The sequence below is a fragment of the Onychomys torridus genome, chromosome 14, assembly GCF_903995425.1.
Source record: "Onychomys torridus chromosome 14, mOncTor1.1, whole genome shotgun sequence".
Taxonomy (NCBI): Eukaryota; Metazoa; Chordata; class Mammalia; order Rodentia; family Cricetidae; genus Onychomys; species Onychomys torridus.
Genome location: NC_050456.1, coordinates 10,495,810 through 10,511,337, shown reverse-complemented (window position 1 = coordinate 10,511,337; position 15,528 = coordinate 10,495,810). Strand labels below are relative to the sequence as shown.

General features: G+C 40.0%; 1 protein-coding gene across 4 annotated transcripts in view; it reads right to left on the bottom strand.

Annotated features, from left to right (window-relative positions):
- Nucleotides 1-15,528, bottom strand: part of Immp2l (inner mitochondrial membrane peptidase subunit 2) — an 854,797-nt gene that overhangs the window by 770,043 nt on the left and 69,226 nt on the right. For all 4 annotated transcript variants that reach the window (XM_036206171.1, XM_036206173.1, XM_036206174.1 and 1 more), the window contains exon 4: nt 7,467-7,570. In XM_036206171.1, the coding sequence (XP_036062064.1) occupies nt 7,467-7,570 (104 nt within the window). The remainder of the gene's footprint in view (nt 1-7,466; nt 7,571-15,528) is intronic.

Sequence of the window (15,528 nt, the reverse complement as noted above, 5' to 3'; positions counted from 1 at the left end):
GTCCTGCTCTGCAAGCTGTAGCCTTTCAGTGTGGGCAAAATTACCTTCAAACTCAAAAAAAAAAAAAAAAAATTCAGAACGAGCACCAACAGGTAGACCAATAAGTATATGAAGTTATATTTTCCAAGCTCTACCAACAACTGGCTTTTAATACAATTATAGGTCATTAGTTAGGCCTATCATTGCTCTGGGCATTTGTTTAAAAGTATGACTTTCCTTTTTTAGCAAGCTCCAATTAATTTCCCTTGGTAGGTCAAGGGACCTTTAAAGATTTACAAGAACTTAAGACATAAGAAAATGAAAACCTATCTTTTTTTTCCTTCCCCTACAGGCTCTACTCTATGTCACTTGTTTCTCCGGCTCAGATCTCCGTAAAACTGCTCATAGGAACTGCAGGAAATGTCATCACCACCTTGGCCATCTGTCAGAAAGTGGCAATGTTTAACACGTCACAAGCCAGCTGTTGCAGTTATTTCCACAAATTTCCTCTGAGCTCATAATAAAGAGACTACATTTTAAGAATCATCATATAGGAATTTTGCTTCAGAAATAGGAATAAAGAAAGATATGTATACACACCAGTGACTTTGCCAAGAATTGGTAAGTTTCTCAGCTCCACCATTACAACACATACACAGAGGCATCATAATGCTTAAATATGATACTTAAGTGGACGGCTTTGGTGCAGCACACTGCCAACCATTGGCCTGCTACTTACTTACTCTGTCTTTAAACAAACAACTTATGCCCTGTAGACCTCGGTGTTCTTGTCTACAAACTGGATATAATACTATCACCCTCTTGTGTTTTTTTTTAACAAGGACTGTTATAGTTTGAATGTGAAACAGCTCCTCTCAAGCTTGTTTTGGAACACCTGGCTGTTGTTTGGGGAAACTTCACTTTTGACACCTAGAAGGGAAGTGTGTATTGGTGGAAGTATTAAGGCCACCCACGTAGTTAAAAGGGAGGTTTATTTTGTGGGGTAACTTACAAGTTAGGGGATAGGTTACAGGGTCTGGGAAAGGTATAGTGCAATCCTTGTGTTCCCTAGAGAACTCTGCCCGGTCTACCTCCAGCATCCAGGATCCAGCAACCAAGAGAGCCAGCACATCCGGGTCTCAGGTCTTAAGAGCTCCTGTCTTGGCCCCTCCTCATAGGTGTGACAGTTACCAGAAGCCTCAGTGAGGGTAATACTTCCAGGTCAAAGCTGGAACAGCTACCCGCTACATCTCCCCATTTTGTCTAAATAAGAAAGTCCCAACCTAATACAAAACTATATACAATAGGAATGATTATCAAATATTGTCCAGGAGGAATAGGGGATAATGACCTAAACAAGATGGAACTACAACCAATGCGAACAATGTCAAACAAGAGACACATACTAAAATCCAGAGAAGTCTGGAGCATGAGTAGATGGCATGTTACAAAGATCATTCCAAAAGGTGTCCTATCCTAAAGAACCTAAATCTAATACTTAATATGTTCTAGCTAAGACAGAAGATTGTAACTGTAACTGTTGAGTCTTCCATCCCATCAAAGAACTGAGAAGGAGAGACAGATCCTGAGGTTTACAGACCAGCCTTATCTCTAGTCTGTTTTCTGCTTCCTGATCCACACAAATCAGAGATGAGAACGCTCATACTCCCTGATCCCAAGTTCTAGCTGTCAATTTTCCCTTCTGTAAGGTATCTTCACAAATCTGGAGCCAAATTAAATCCTTCCTCCCTAAGGCTGCTTCTTCAGGCCTTCATCACAGCAATGAGAAATAAAACTAATGCAATAAAATGAAGACAGAATGCTTAATTCAATGACTGAAAATAATAAGCAGACAAAACTAAAATGATATGGCTTATGATTGGACCTGATCACGCCAACATTTTCCCCAAGGCCTGAGGTTTACCTATTGTGGCACCAGCCTTTGCTATACAGCATTAACCTTCCTAGCTTCCACCTCAGACTTAAGGTACCATATGAAGTTGCCTGAGACATACTCCAGGGAAAAACATTACCTTGTATGGCAAAGGTTTAAACGTGGCTTTGTCCAAACAGAGATAGAATGAATATCAGAGGAAATTTAAAATTCTCGACATTTAAAAAGAAAAATAAACAAATGGGATGAAAAATACATTGACTTGGCAAGAAGTATCCAAACTGTTATTATTTACACAAATGGCAGCAGTCCCACTGAACATTCCATGCTACAAGGACCTAGATATCAAACAGTACAGGTCCGTATCATGTGAAACCAGAGTCAAATCTCACTTTGTTCTTCATTTTCCATATGCTTACTCTGAATTACATAATGCTAAAAGCAACTACCTTTAGATAGTGGTATGAGAACAAAACGAAAGTCAAAGCACTTAGCACAATGTCTAGAGAGATAAGAAGACTGATGGTAGCATGTGAGAAGTCCCTCACACCAACCTTCTACTACAGTACTTTACACCAACATCTGTGTAGTAGTTGGAATGCAATTGGCCCCCATAAGCTCATAGGGACTGGCACTATTAGGAGGTGTGGCATTGTTGGAGGAAGTGTGTCACTGTGGAGGTAGACTTTGAGTTTTCCGATGCTCAAGCTACACCCAGTGTCTCAGACCACTTCCTATTGACTGCAGGTCAAGATGTAGGACTCTCAGCTCCTTCGGCAACACCATGTCTGCTTGCATGCCATCATATTGCTCCATAATGATAATGGACTAAAACTCTGAAAATGTAAGCCACCCCCTTTTTTTTTCTTTCTAAGAGTTGCCGTGGTCATGATGTCTCTTCACAGCAATAGAAAACCCAATCTGAAACCCAGCCCTTCTTCCTTCCTGTCTACCTCTGCTACACCCTTCAGCCGTTTCCCCAAACTGCATAGCTCCCACACCTTGTTTCCTAGCAATGTAGATTTAGCTTATTTCTAGAAGCTATGGACCCCTTTAGTCACTATCCAAGCTTATAGGACCAAAAATATCAAAAGGACTTATTTAAAAAACTGATCCTCTAATCAGTCAGTTCCCCTCCTTTTAACCTCTCCCACTGGCCATGCTGCCTTCTCTGTCTGAGTCTCCATGTCACTCAGCTGTCACTGCTGTGGCTTCCTCAGTAACTCCCATCCCCATTCAAAAGCAGAATGGCCTTGAAAATTCTAATGGTAAAGCATTATTCCCAAAAAATAACTAGTCAAAGCTGTTAAGTTCATAAAAGACAAAAGTCACCAAAGAACTGTCACAGACTAGAGAAGAGCAAAGAGAAATGAAAAATAAAATGAAATACAAGATACTTTGGCCCAGGGAAATCTAAAAGATTATTAGTTAAAAGGCTGGTGAATGGCTAAGGTATATAGTTAAAAATATTAATATTATTCCCTACTGTGAGATTTTATATGAATGGAGAGGTGGGAGAGAACTCTCTGTACTATTTCACAAGCTTTCTTTAGGTCTAATGTTATTTCAGAATAAAAACACTTAAACATAAATGTGTTTATTCAAGATGTATTGCAAAGCATCTCTATCCCATTGGACTTGCCAGGCACTATATTCATCCTGAGAAACTGTGAGTCTTATGTTAAGCCTGTTGCAGTAAGGCCACCACACAGGTTAATAAAAAGTCAATTCCAAGGTATAGAAAATCCACCTTAAGCACTACTATTAGACTGCAAATCCATTAAGAGAGTACAGTGCCACCTACACACATTCAGTAATTCTGAGGACTTAATGACAGCAAGTGATACTGTGCCTAGCCTTTCACGGGACTGAGTAAATATTCCTCTTGAATTAGCATAACTGAATAATATGCTTAAACAATAACTCCACTAGGACCAACTATTCGAAAAGAAAAAGACAGGAAAAGACAAAGAGGTGTAAGGAGACATATTCCAGTGCATACCTCCTCCCTCCTCAGACCTGCCTTTGAATCTTTAAGAAGCTTGGTCAACAAGCTCTCAATAAAACCTCATGCAATAGAAGGCAGTCTGTTCTACTAAATCATTTATCTCTGTGATATGAATTGGCTCTCACACATGGGAAATGGAGAAAGTATTTCATTCTGATGCAGACGGTACATTTATTCACATGTGATTTGTATGCCCACATCATTAAAGTTTTCCTCATTAATAACAGCAACAGAAGGCCAAGTACAAGCAAGCTCAGGAGTCAAGGTCATACAATTGACCCTTCTCTGAGAAGCAGTTATCACAGAGGTAACATTGTTCTTTGTACACACACACACACACACACACACACACACACACACACGAATACTCGAATACTATTGGTACATTTTGTACAAAATTTACCAACTTTCTCTACCTGCAACTTGTAATAGTTAACATCTTCCATACTGTGCCCTTTCCTTTATTATCTACATGCAGTCTACACCTTTACCTTTTGGCCTTTAGGCATCAACCCACATTCACTGTACTGTATTTATTAGAAATTCTACATCTTTTAAGTTGCACTATAAGAATTGTTATTGTTCTCACTAAATTTCAAGCTATATAAATGCTGCCAGTTTAAGCATGAGTTGGCAGCTAACTATTTTCCAGGGCCTGACAGAGGGTGAAGTTGGTAGAGTGCCCACCACACAAGCATGAAGGTCTGAGTTCAATCTCCAGTGAAGGCATAAAAACTGAGCATGGTGACGAATGTACCAGATCCCAGGACTGCAGACATGGAGGCACAAGGATCACTGAGGCTTGCTAGGCAGCCCCTGGCCACTGAAACATAGATCCCCAGATTCAGTGAAAGTCGATGTCTCAAAACTAAGGTGAATGAAGAAAGATGGCTCAGCAATTAAGAACACTAACTGCTCTTGCAAAGGCCCCGAGGGCTGTCCCCAGCACTCACATGCTGGTTCATAACTATCTACAATTCCAGTTCCAGGAGTTCTGATGAACTGCACACAGTAAACATACATACATAAAAGCAGAACACTTACACATATAAAACAATAATAGTTTTTTAAATATTTGGTAATAGAAAAAAATTAAGGAAGACAACCAACATTGACCTCTGGCTTTCACATACATGGGCACACATATGCATACAATCACATCCATACACAAATGAACATGTACACACATATCCATACAGACAAAACAAATCTCCAGAAATGCAAATGTAGTATAGTTACAATGTTATACTCCACACATTCTGAATACATGAAAGACTATCTCATGATTTTTTAAAATAAAATATACTTCTTTATCATCAGATTATTTCTGTAATCTATTAACAACAATTTATAAGTAAAATGACAAAGTACATTTTATATTCCTTTTAAAATAAACAGGTAAATATTCATTTCCAAATTTATTACACATTTCTTGAAAAGAGAGCAAGTTCTGATGTTAAAAACCATAGTGGTGCTTTTTGTAAGGAAGTAAATATTCAATGTGCTTGGCATCGTTTAAACATATAGGTGAAAGTTTATCACACCAACATCAACCTTTTCAAATGAAGCAGTCTATAAATTGTACAAAAATATAAGGACATATGTGTAGAAAGCACTTTGCTCATGAAACAAGACCGAAAAATGTCATAATATAGCTTTTAAAATACAACCTCAAGCTAAAGAATTGACTATCAAACTCAGTTTCTTTCTCAAACACAGACAACAGCATTGCTTAATAATTATTTGTTGTTCAATAACGTAATTCCAACACTAAGCATTCTTTTACGTAAACAAGGCCTGCCAGTGACGAAGCTTATGAAATGAAGTTATGTCGTTTCTACATAACAAAGATACAGCACATAACTGACTCATTAAAAATGCACTTCACCAGCTTGGCGTGGTGGCACACGCCTTTAATCTAGAACTTGGGAGGCCAAGGCAGGTGGATCTCAGTGAGTTCGAGGCCAGCCTGGTCTACAAGCGAGTTCCAGGACAGCCAGGGCTTGTCTCAAAAAAGAAACAAAAAAAGTACTTCACCTGCAGTAGCTATTATTTAACAATCCCAATTTGAATATAAATGTTCATTTAAATTAATTTGTATAATAAATATCAATCATTATAGCAATTACCTAAAAGAGCTGTGTTTTCCTTTAGAAATAAATCATGATATGTCAGAGTATTTTTATGGACTCACAACCCTGAATTTCAAGGAGCCATCTCATGGTTTTCAATTACCTATTCAAATTTGCCTGCTTAGAGATAGTCAGTATGTTTTCCTAGGGGGAGAAAAACGCACAGCTGTCCACTTGTTACGTGACTTCTTTCTTTTGGGGTGGGTATCCTCTTCATCAAGAACTAAGTGAGAATGTAAACTTGTCAGACCAAAGGCAAAAGAACCATGTGTACATGATAGGCTTATTTCAGGTGGTCAGGCTTATCAGGAGGGAGCAAAACCAGTGTGCTGAATGACAAAGTAAAAGTACACTCCAAAATGCAGACTAACATTAAAGAAAATACTTGAAACCTCAGATGCATTTCAATCCCACCCCTGGCTGCCTGCCATCAACTTCCACTCAAATGTATTTCATTATCAATTTACCAGACATAGGGAATGTGTTTTCAAATGAACCCTGTTAAGAGCAGCCTTGAAGGAGACACATTTACAGAATATCTATGTCCAGCAGCAAAATTATCTACAGGTAAAGGTGAGCAAGTTGATACTGGATTATTCTACCTATTAACATTATCATGCGACATGAAAAATCACCTTCTAGCTCATGGAAAAGGAGTAACTGGGAAATAGAAAGCTTCTCACTCAATAGTAGGTTTTACTGTCACGAAAATATGCAACAATAATCCTCCTACATCAATTGCTGCTTCATGCACTGACTTCCATAACAGGGCATCATATTAGAACAGTTTTTATAAACAGTTGCAGCCAGAATAAATTAAGCAAGGTCTGCTGCAGGCTGTTAGGTGTGGATTTATTTTTTAAGACAAACAAAAGTTTAGAATCTGAACCACTCAAGTACATGCAGAGTGTACACTGTGTCACTGAGTCGGTTATGTACATTTTGACATTCCTTTTTTATAACACTTGGGATACAATTTGTATTCCCACCCAGTCACAATATTTTACAGAGAAACAGCGCCATCTTTTGATGCAAACAAAAGCCAATAATACTAGTTTTTCAAATTTTTTTTTCCAGGTAATTTCACAACATACACAAATGCCATTGAATTTCACATCATAATTATCATTTACTAAGAATGTTTTCTTTCCAAAAGTAGTAAAACAAAGCACAAAACTTTGCTTACCAAGATGCAAAATTGTAAAATATTGCAAAATAATATCAAAAGCATATTTTCTGGTCAGTATTTCATTACACAAAATTTACTAATTACGTCATTCAACTGATATATATCAAATAAAAAAAACCTTTCTAGCATTGCTATATGTCAATATGGATTATATTTAAGATGCACTCATTAATTTCATAAGTGCCCGAATGTTATCAGCAGTGACTTATAAGTTGAATCCAGATAAACACAAATACAAATACAGTGAGTTTCTGAATTACTCACACCAACGACACGATGTCACCACGCTGTACTTCAAAATTCCTCACTTTCCAGTGGTTCAAAAGCACCACATCTGAAGACTGGCTTCCCCCGGGATTCAAGGAAGGCTACAAAATAAAAAGAGATACATCTATCACCTGTAATTTTTTGCAGTCTTTATGTTACAGTGTACTTCATAGCTTGAGCAGAATTCAATTTTTAAAAAATCCGACTATTGTACCTTTCAAACTAATTGCAATTCTGAAGTAAGAACAAATGAGTTTTCAGACAGGCTAACTAGGATTTTTCTGAAAAGAAACAGAACAAATACATAAATAATAAATTACTAATACTTATTTCTACCTAGGAGGTACAAAAAAGTTTTATAAAGAGTGAAAACACATACAAAGAGGGACAAGTTCCCCAGGATAATATTCTGGTGGTACCTACGCCCACATCATCATTCCCTGTGGAAAAAGAGGAAATAATCTAATGTCAACCAGTGAGACACCTATCTGAAGAACCACCAAGAGTAGAAGAGACAAAGATGGAAAAATCACTAAAATACATATTTCCACCCTTCCCATCCCTCTTCATCCAAGAGCACGTACCCAAGGTCCTGGTCTCGGTCTGAGGTGAGTAAACGGCCTTCCTCCTAGAATTCAGACAACACTGGCTGTGCCAGAGGTTGGATGAAGCAGTGACGGAGAAGCACTCAGTTCACCTAGCCACAAAAGTTTCACCCATGAGCTATGCTATTTGGATGGGGCAACAACACAGTCAAAGGCTAACAAGTCCAAGATGGAATCGGGGGGAACAAAGAATGAGGGTGGTAGAGTGTTTCTGACAGAAAATGTGAACTAACAGGAGAAGCGGCAGCTGCTGTGATGCCAGAAAGGGTTCCCAGGAGCTGAGGCTGTTGGTTTCTCTGCAAGGCTGATGATGCCAGCCAGAGGAAACACACCCGAGACATGGGCAAGGGCACACAGGAAGGGCCAGGCAGCGGTGCCCAGAAACAACAGTGACAAACTCTTTAAGGCTCCTTGGAATCGAGGGCTGTGGAGATGGCTCCTGGGTTAAGTACTTGCTACATATGCCAAAGGACCAGAATTCGGAACCCCAACATGCACATGAAAGACACAATTACATCTACTGTAACCCCAGCTCCTGGGAGATAAAGCAGTAGACCCCTGGGACTCACTGGCCAGCCACCTCTGCCAATTCAGTGAGCTCCAGGTTCGCTGAGAGATCCAGCCTCAGAAAACTGAGGTAGATAAAGAGCCATCCATGGGAGTGTGGTTGACCTAGTAGGGGCCACATTCTGAAAGAAGACTCTCCCTCTTTAACAGCTATCAATTGCCAATGATTCCTCAGCTAGGGATGGGACTTAATGCCCATCTGCCCTCTCCATGGAATGTTTGTTGTCTGGCTTTACTTTGAGCAGGTATGTGAACAGCCCAAACTAGACTTGATAGATAGTTTTTTTAAAGGACACAAATTGAGTGGGTGGAGAGGAAGGGATGGATCTAGAAGACGTCGCCGTAGGGGTCGCTATAATAAAAATACATTCTCTAAAACTGTAGGAGGCACCGCTTGGAGAAAGCATTGGAGGAACCAGAACTGTTAAACATGCAGACCTATCTTCTTCAAGGGAAGGAAAGGATGCCTTTTCACCCAGCAGACCAGAGTGCACGTTCTCTAACAACCTGGTGATCTTTTTGCTATTCAGTGGAACCACCATTCATCTGAAATCCCCTAAACCCTGAGCATTGTTTAGGCCCTAATCCTGAACTTTGTCTCTCAGTGAATAGGACTCCTCCTTAGGAAAGAGCCCCAGGTACCTTGCATCTTCCACCAACAGAACCTATTCTTACACTGATTACAAATCCTTCCTCCTGAGGCGTTTGCCCTGAGCACTGCTGATCAGTCAACAGAACTCATTCTTAAGGTTGAAGGTCACAGGTGCTTTGCTCTAGAGCAGTGTTTTGCAAGGGAGTTTAAGATGAGCCATCCCTAAAGCTTTGTTGTGGTAACAGTCACATGGAGACATTTTTACAGTCTTACTGTGTTTACTGTGTGAGAAAAATAAACCACAAGGTCAGACTCGGAAAGTTTTTGACCCAGCACTGCTAAAGTGGTGCTGACCCAAGTTTCATCCTTCACCTCATGCCAAATGTTTCCCTGTCAGCCTTGAGGCTTTCAGGGCCCCAGGACACAACATTTTCAAAAACCTAATTTTAGAAGTCAGAGGAAAAGTTTAGAAAATAAAATAAAATGGCAATTTAAATAAATGGCCAGGTGCAGTGACACACAAGTTTAATTACAGCATTTGAAAGGCAACCAACATGGATCTCTGTATTTAAAGCTGATCTATATAATGAGTTCAGGTCAGCAAGGTTTTTAAAAAAAAAAAAAAAGTGGTGGAGAATAATTGAGGAAGATACCAGCGTCCATCTCTGGTCTCCATACACACACACACACACACACACACACACACACACACACACACACACGCATGCATGCCGTAAGCATATACAAATACCACACAGATGCAAAAAAATATAAAACAGATTCCTAAAATTGCTACTAGGTTTCCTTTAAAGTGTGTGTGGGCAAAGATATAGTAATTTTATACAGAGATTTTAGCATAATTTTATTTTTAACTCTCCAGGTTTGTGTAGAGGGAAGAAACCACACTTTATCACCACTGGCAACTTTAAACACTTCCAGCTGAGTCGATCCCAATCACTTGTATGTGAGTAACTAACTCCTAACCACCCTCCTTAGGTTTGAATTCCTTGCTAGCCACCTCACTTGACTATGTGACACCAAGTCACAAGGTGACTAAAACAGAACTTGTCATCTCTACCAAACACAATGTTTTCTTCCTTATGTTCTTCTGAACCATTTATTGCTTCTACAGTCAATCAGCTTGTGAGTTTGGTGATTTCTTTATTTCTAATCACCAAGCTACATGGTGCTTCTCTTTTGTCTCCTCTTAATGGTTTTCACATATGATACATCTTCACATTTCAATCACAGTCACCATTTAACTCATAAAACAACTACACTAACCAGTATCTCACCTTCAACCCCAAAGGATTCCATTGCTTTCCAGCTATGTGATTGTGAGCAAGTTACTCAACAACTTCATCATGCCTTCCTATACTAGTAAAATGATGGCGATTAATAACTAGTCCCTAATTAATAAGCAATGGTGATCAGTACCTGCTAAGCATTCACCATGCATTGTTCTCTGAGACAGCCAGTCATTCTGATGAGCTTTAAAAAGACTCTCATCTAGTGAGATCACGCTCTTCTTTCCTTCATTCTCACTATGCAGCCCTGGCTGGCCTGGAACTCAAGATCTGCCTGCCTCTGCCTCTGCCTCTGCCTCTGCCTCTGCCTCTGCCCCTCTGCCCCTCCTCTGCCCCTCCTCTGCCCCTCCTCTGCCCCTCCTCTGCCTCTCCTCTGCCTCTCCTCTGCCTCTCCTCTGCCTCTCCTCTGCCTCTCCTCTGCCTCTCCTCTGCCTCTCCGCCTCTCCTCTGCCTCTCCGCCTCTCCTCTGCCTCTCCGCCTCTCCTCTGCCTCTCTGCCTCTCCTCTGCCCCTCTGCCCCTCTGCCCCTCTGCCCCTCTGCCCCTCTGCCCCTCTGCCCCTCTGCCCCTCTGCCCCTCTGCCTCTCTGCCTCTGCCTCTGCCTCTGCCTCTGCCTCTGCCTCCTTGGTATGTAGGAATTAAAGGTGTGCATCACCATGCTGAGATGATTCTTTAAAGTGTTTGTATCAGATCCTGGCCCATAGTTATCATCTCAATAACCTCTATTATTGATATTCTACATGACAATCTTAATTATGGGTTTGTATGTATGCTTTTCCCAGTTCCCTCTTTGCTCTAACCCCTAAACAAGAACAGAGTTTACACAGTAGGAAAAATCTCCAGAGCCTGACTTGAACACAGAGATAAGGAAAAGAGCACTTGTCCTTCCAATAGGTTAAGAGTTCAGAGCTGGGGAGAAGCTTCAGGGGTAAAGTCCTGGCTCTGTGAAGCCCAGCGTTCAGATCTCCATAATGCATGGAAAGCAGGGTGGGTGTGGCTCCCACCTGCAATTCTGCAGTTCAAAACCAGAGGAAGGGGAGCTCTGAGGCCAACAGCCTAGCTAGAAGAGCAGGAATCAGTGAGCTCTGGGTTCAGGGAGAGACCTTGCCTACATACAGGAACATCACTGATACATTCAGCAACAGATACCACCTATGTGCTGTGAGAGCTGAACAAAGACTCAAGTCACTTTCTCCTCCTCCATGATGAATCCAAAGTGCATCATACTACGACACTCAGCACACTAACGATGACATAATTTTTGTTGTCCTTGTTGGTCTTTGCAAATAAACAGCATTGTCTTTTATTGTAAGCCCCTAATTAAATTTAAACTCCAAAACTAGCAACATTTTTTTGAGCTCCAAGTATATGGTGGTTTGAATAAGGATGATCCCCCATATGTTCACAGATTTGAATGCTTGATCACCAGGCAATGGCACTATTTGAAAGGATTAGGAGGTGTGGCCTTGTTGGAAGAAGTATGTCACTGGGAGTGGGCTTTGATGTTTCAGATGCCCAAGCCAGGCTCAATGGCCCTCCCTCTCTCTTCCCGCTCCTTCTCTAGCACCATGTCTGCTGTATGCCACCATGCTTCCCACCATGATGACAATGAACTAAACCTCTAAACTGTAAGTCAGCCCCAAATAAATGCTTTCCTTTACACCAGTTGTGGTGGTCATGGGTCTCCTCACAGCAATAGAACACCAAGAAAAAAAAACGCTTATTTCCAACTAGTAGCTGAACATCTCCCCCACCACATCCTCCTCCTACTGAAAACCTTTATCAGCCTCCCTCTTCCTTTACTTCAGTACAAAATTCAAGGTCTACTGATTTCTATAGTCCCTCATACCCTTAATAGTTCTCACACAACACCATAGATGAGGCCATTTTTCACAACTAGAAGGGGTTGTATAACATCTATTGCGGCTTGAAATGTTTTGCCCTCTCCAACTATCCTGCCACTCTAGATGATTCACATATGGCTAACGGTAAAGAACTTGGATGCCACAAAACCATTTCCCAGGCCTTCTTTCCAAATGCTGCTGCCCTTATTCCCATCCTCAGTAACAAGTAAGCAAATATCCCAAGATGTCCTTGACACCCTTTAAGGATCTCTATCATAGGATATTTAAACATATAGCACAAGTGTTCCTTTATCTTTTTTCCAAAGAGCCTACAAACATCCTGAAACAGATTTTTTTTTTCCTTCTCTATTCTTGGGGAGTTTGAGCATGATTAGTAATTTTAGTAAAAAGAACTAATAATTAGTGAAATTCCCATAGTCTCCCTAAATTAATATGCCCAAAGCAAGATCATATGCCACCCCTCCAGCCCCCAAATATACTTCTCTTTCCTCTCTCTGGTTAACAGTAATCCATTTATGTTATTCCCACACATTGCAAGATCCTTCTAACCCTCTCTTTGAGAGCCCATTATCGGACTTCCATTCCGCCCAGAATCCCTTTTCTCATCTGTAAAATTCTACATACCTTTGAAAGGCTAACGTGGGGTCAGTCACTCCTGCATGATGGGGGAAGAAGGCAACAACAAAACCTAAGAAATTACACCCTGGTGTTCTAAGGCTTGGGGACATTTAAATCCTCCTTTCCCTTACATAACTGCTCATCTTCCCAATTTCTCTGAGCTTAATTGTTAGAAACAAAAAGTAGGGCAGTGTAAACAACAAATACATGTAGAGGACAAAGAAAATCCCACAAGACAGTGACGATTCAATCTCTCACAATGTAAGAATGGACTCTACAGCTACCACCAGGAAAACGTTGCTTGAGTTCATAAACGAAGCCATGGAACTCTCTCTTACTATCCCTCTCCTCCTCAAGGTTAAATTAATTATTCCCCAATCTGTACTCCCATAGCAATTTAGGTAAACTTCAACGATAGCATTTAATAGTTATCTTCATACAGATATGATTGTCTGACTCGGGTACAAGTTTTTCATATCTTACCAACCTCCTATACTTAATCTTAAAAGAGTAATGAAGAAATATTATAACTATAATAGACAGTTTAAAAGATTAAGAGACTTCAAACATAGTTAAGCAAGATGGTTCCCAAACAATGCCCATTATGTACACAACAATGTATATATCTCTTTCACTGGAAGTATTTTAGATGCCTGAGTAAGAAATTTCTTGTGTCTTATCAAGTTGGACACTATCATCGTTGGGAATAAAGTTCAACATGCTTTGCTATTACCCACAATAGAATAATGGCAACCATAACAGAATAAAGTAACCATACTGTTCATTTAGGAACCGAAGTAACACTTATAAAAACAGATCAAGAGGATACCATTAAGAATTCCTTTCCTGAATTGAAAAATTGTTCCTATTGTGTTAAAAACCATAAAGTTCATTATACTCAAATGAAAAAAAAATATATTACTTAGGAAAGGCTTTCTGACTTCTCAAAATCTACTTTTAAAAATAATAATTCACTAACTTCAAAATGAAGATTTTACATGGGAAGTTAAGAATATCTAAATTGGTTGACACTATTTTACAAAAATTAGTAAACCATGTTATTACTTAGAAATTTGACATTTGCTTTCCTTATGGGAATGGCACTGTGTGCTTCAGACAGAACAAGCAATCATTCCTAATCAAAAAAGTTATAAAAAGAAAATCTAAATTAAGTCATAAACTTTGATTATTTGATTTGACAAGGCAATCTACATTTTCTTGTCATATTGATAACATTTTAAATCCTATATTTCTAAAAACTATCGCAAAATTATGAACAATTTCAAATAAAGTTTTTAAAGCAAAACAAAGCAACAAAAAACTTCAAGGATTATGGGTGTGTCTATCCATATCTCATATGTATGTCTACAACATTCCTGCCAGCACTGGAGAGTCCTGGGAATCAGGGCAAAGGTAACGGTAATCACTAGGTTTACTACAGAAGGACCCCAGGACCTGCTCTGTCTATCTTCTCTTCATAAACCTGCTTTCTCACTTTATCCCACTGTCCTACCCTGAACACTAAGGTTAAAGACCACACTTGGTGTGGCAAAGAGCATATAGTTCAGTCAAAGAGCACATGCCTGACACGTTCCAGACCCTGAGGTCAGTATCTAATATCACCAGTAGGCCATGCACTAAACAGAGAAAGCTGTTTTTTGAACTGTTGGCTCCATTTCCATACTAGCCATATCCAGTAAATTATTCAACTGTTTTCAGCCTCATTTCTTCATATAAAAAATGAAGGATGCATGAGAAAGAGGCAATCCACAAAACCTTCTTAACACAGCACATGATACAGTGTAGTAGCCAATAGGTCACGTGATAATGGGGCTGAACAGAATAAGGCAAATCGAGTACCATATTCCACAAGAGTCAAGACAAAACTAAGCCTTACATATCACTTTGCACATTTTTATGTTAAAGACTAAATTCAAAGTCTTATGGCAGATAATTTTAAAATTCATTTCTAAATTGTTGGTGGATGTCTCTTCACTTTGTTTAAGCAGGAAAATGTCAGCATCCTTTTATTTGGAGCCTTATTTGTTCAATTTGGAATTAATCTAAGCATGTTTAAGATGCACAAAGTGATAAATATGTACAAAAATGTCCGCAGGCTCAGGAAGATGGACCAGCAGCTAAAGGGTTTGCAGCACCAACTAGAGGAGCAGAGTGATGCTCGGAACAACGTTCAGGTTGAATGTTCTGAGCCCCTGTGATTCTACCCTCTGAAGGTACGGGGAGGGAACAACTGGAGCAAGACAGTCAGGAAGACCAGCCTTATCCCAGGACTGAGTTCACCTGAGAGGTCCTGCCTCAAGAAATCAGTCAGACAGAAGAGCGACTAAAGAAGATTCCCAACATCAAGCGCTCTCTCGCTCTCGCTCTCTCTCTCTCTCTCTCTCTCTCTCTCTCTCTCTCTCTCTCACACACACACACACACACACACACACACACACACATACACACACATACACACATACATACACACATACACACATGCAAAA